General features: G+C 45.0%; 1 protein-coding gene across 1 annotated transcript; it reads right to left on the minus strand.

The window, feature by feature from the left end:
* Positions 1–2: 2 nt before the first annotated feature.
* Positions 3–371, minus strand: TM35_001951000 (putative mucin TcMUCII; the record flags this gene model as incomplete). The annotated part of the gene is made up of 1 exon (XM_029031996.1): positions 3–371. A coding segment is annotated over one exon (369 nt), but the record flags the coding sequence as incomplete, so codon positions are not given.

Consider the following 371-nt stretch of genomic DNA (forward strand, 5'->3'; position numbering starts at 1 on the left):
TGAAATCGAATAAAATGACATAATTCGGTTTCCCATGGACGAATGCGACGACATAAAAGAGGTTCACGAGGGTGATCAGTAGGTATCCCAATAATATCACATACTCGCTTCAGTTCCTTAAGGACTGTCTCTCTTGGTAAGGGAATCAGCGTTGCTGTGCGGCGATTCATCGTAGGTGGCTCAGGCTGTGTATAAATGGCTCTACGAATGTCGTCAGTGTCGGGGAGTCGTGGAAATCTCTCATGTTGGGCAAGCGCCCTAAGCATAGATATTTTGCTTAAGGGTAACAGGTTTGCTTCTAAATAAACGGAAGAATTTTCTGTTGCAGCACTTAATCCCAGGGAGGCTTTACAACTGTCCCGATATCTCAC

Source organism: Trypanosoma theileri (assembly GCF_002087225.1).
Source record: "Trypanosoma theileri isolate Edinburgh chromosome Unknown TM35_Tth_195_V1, whole genome shotgun sequence".
NCBI lineage: Eukaryota > Euglenozoa > Kinetoplastea > Trypanosomatida > Trypanosomatidae > Trypanosoma > Trypanosoma theileri.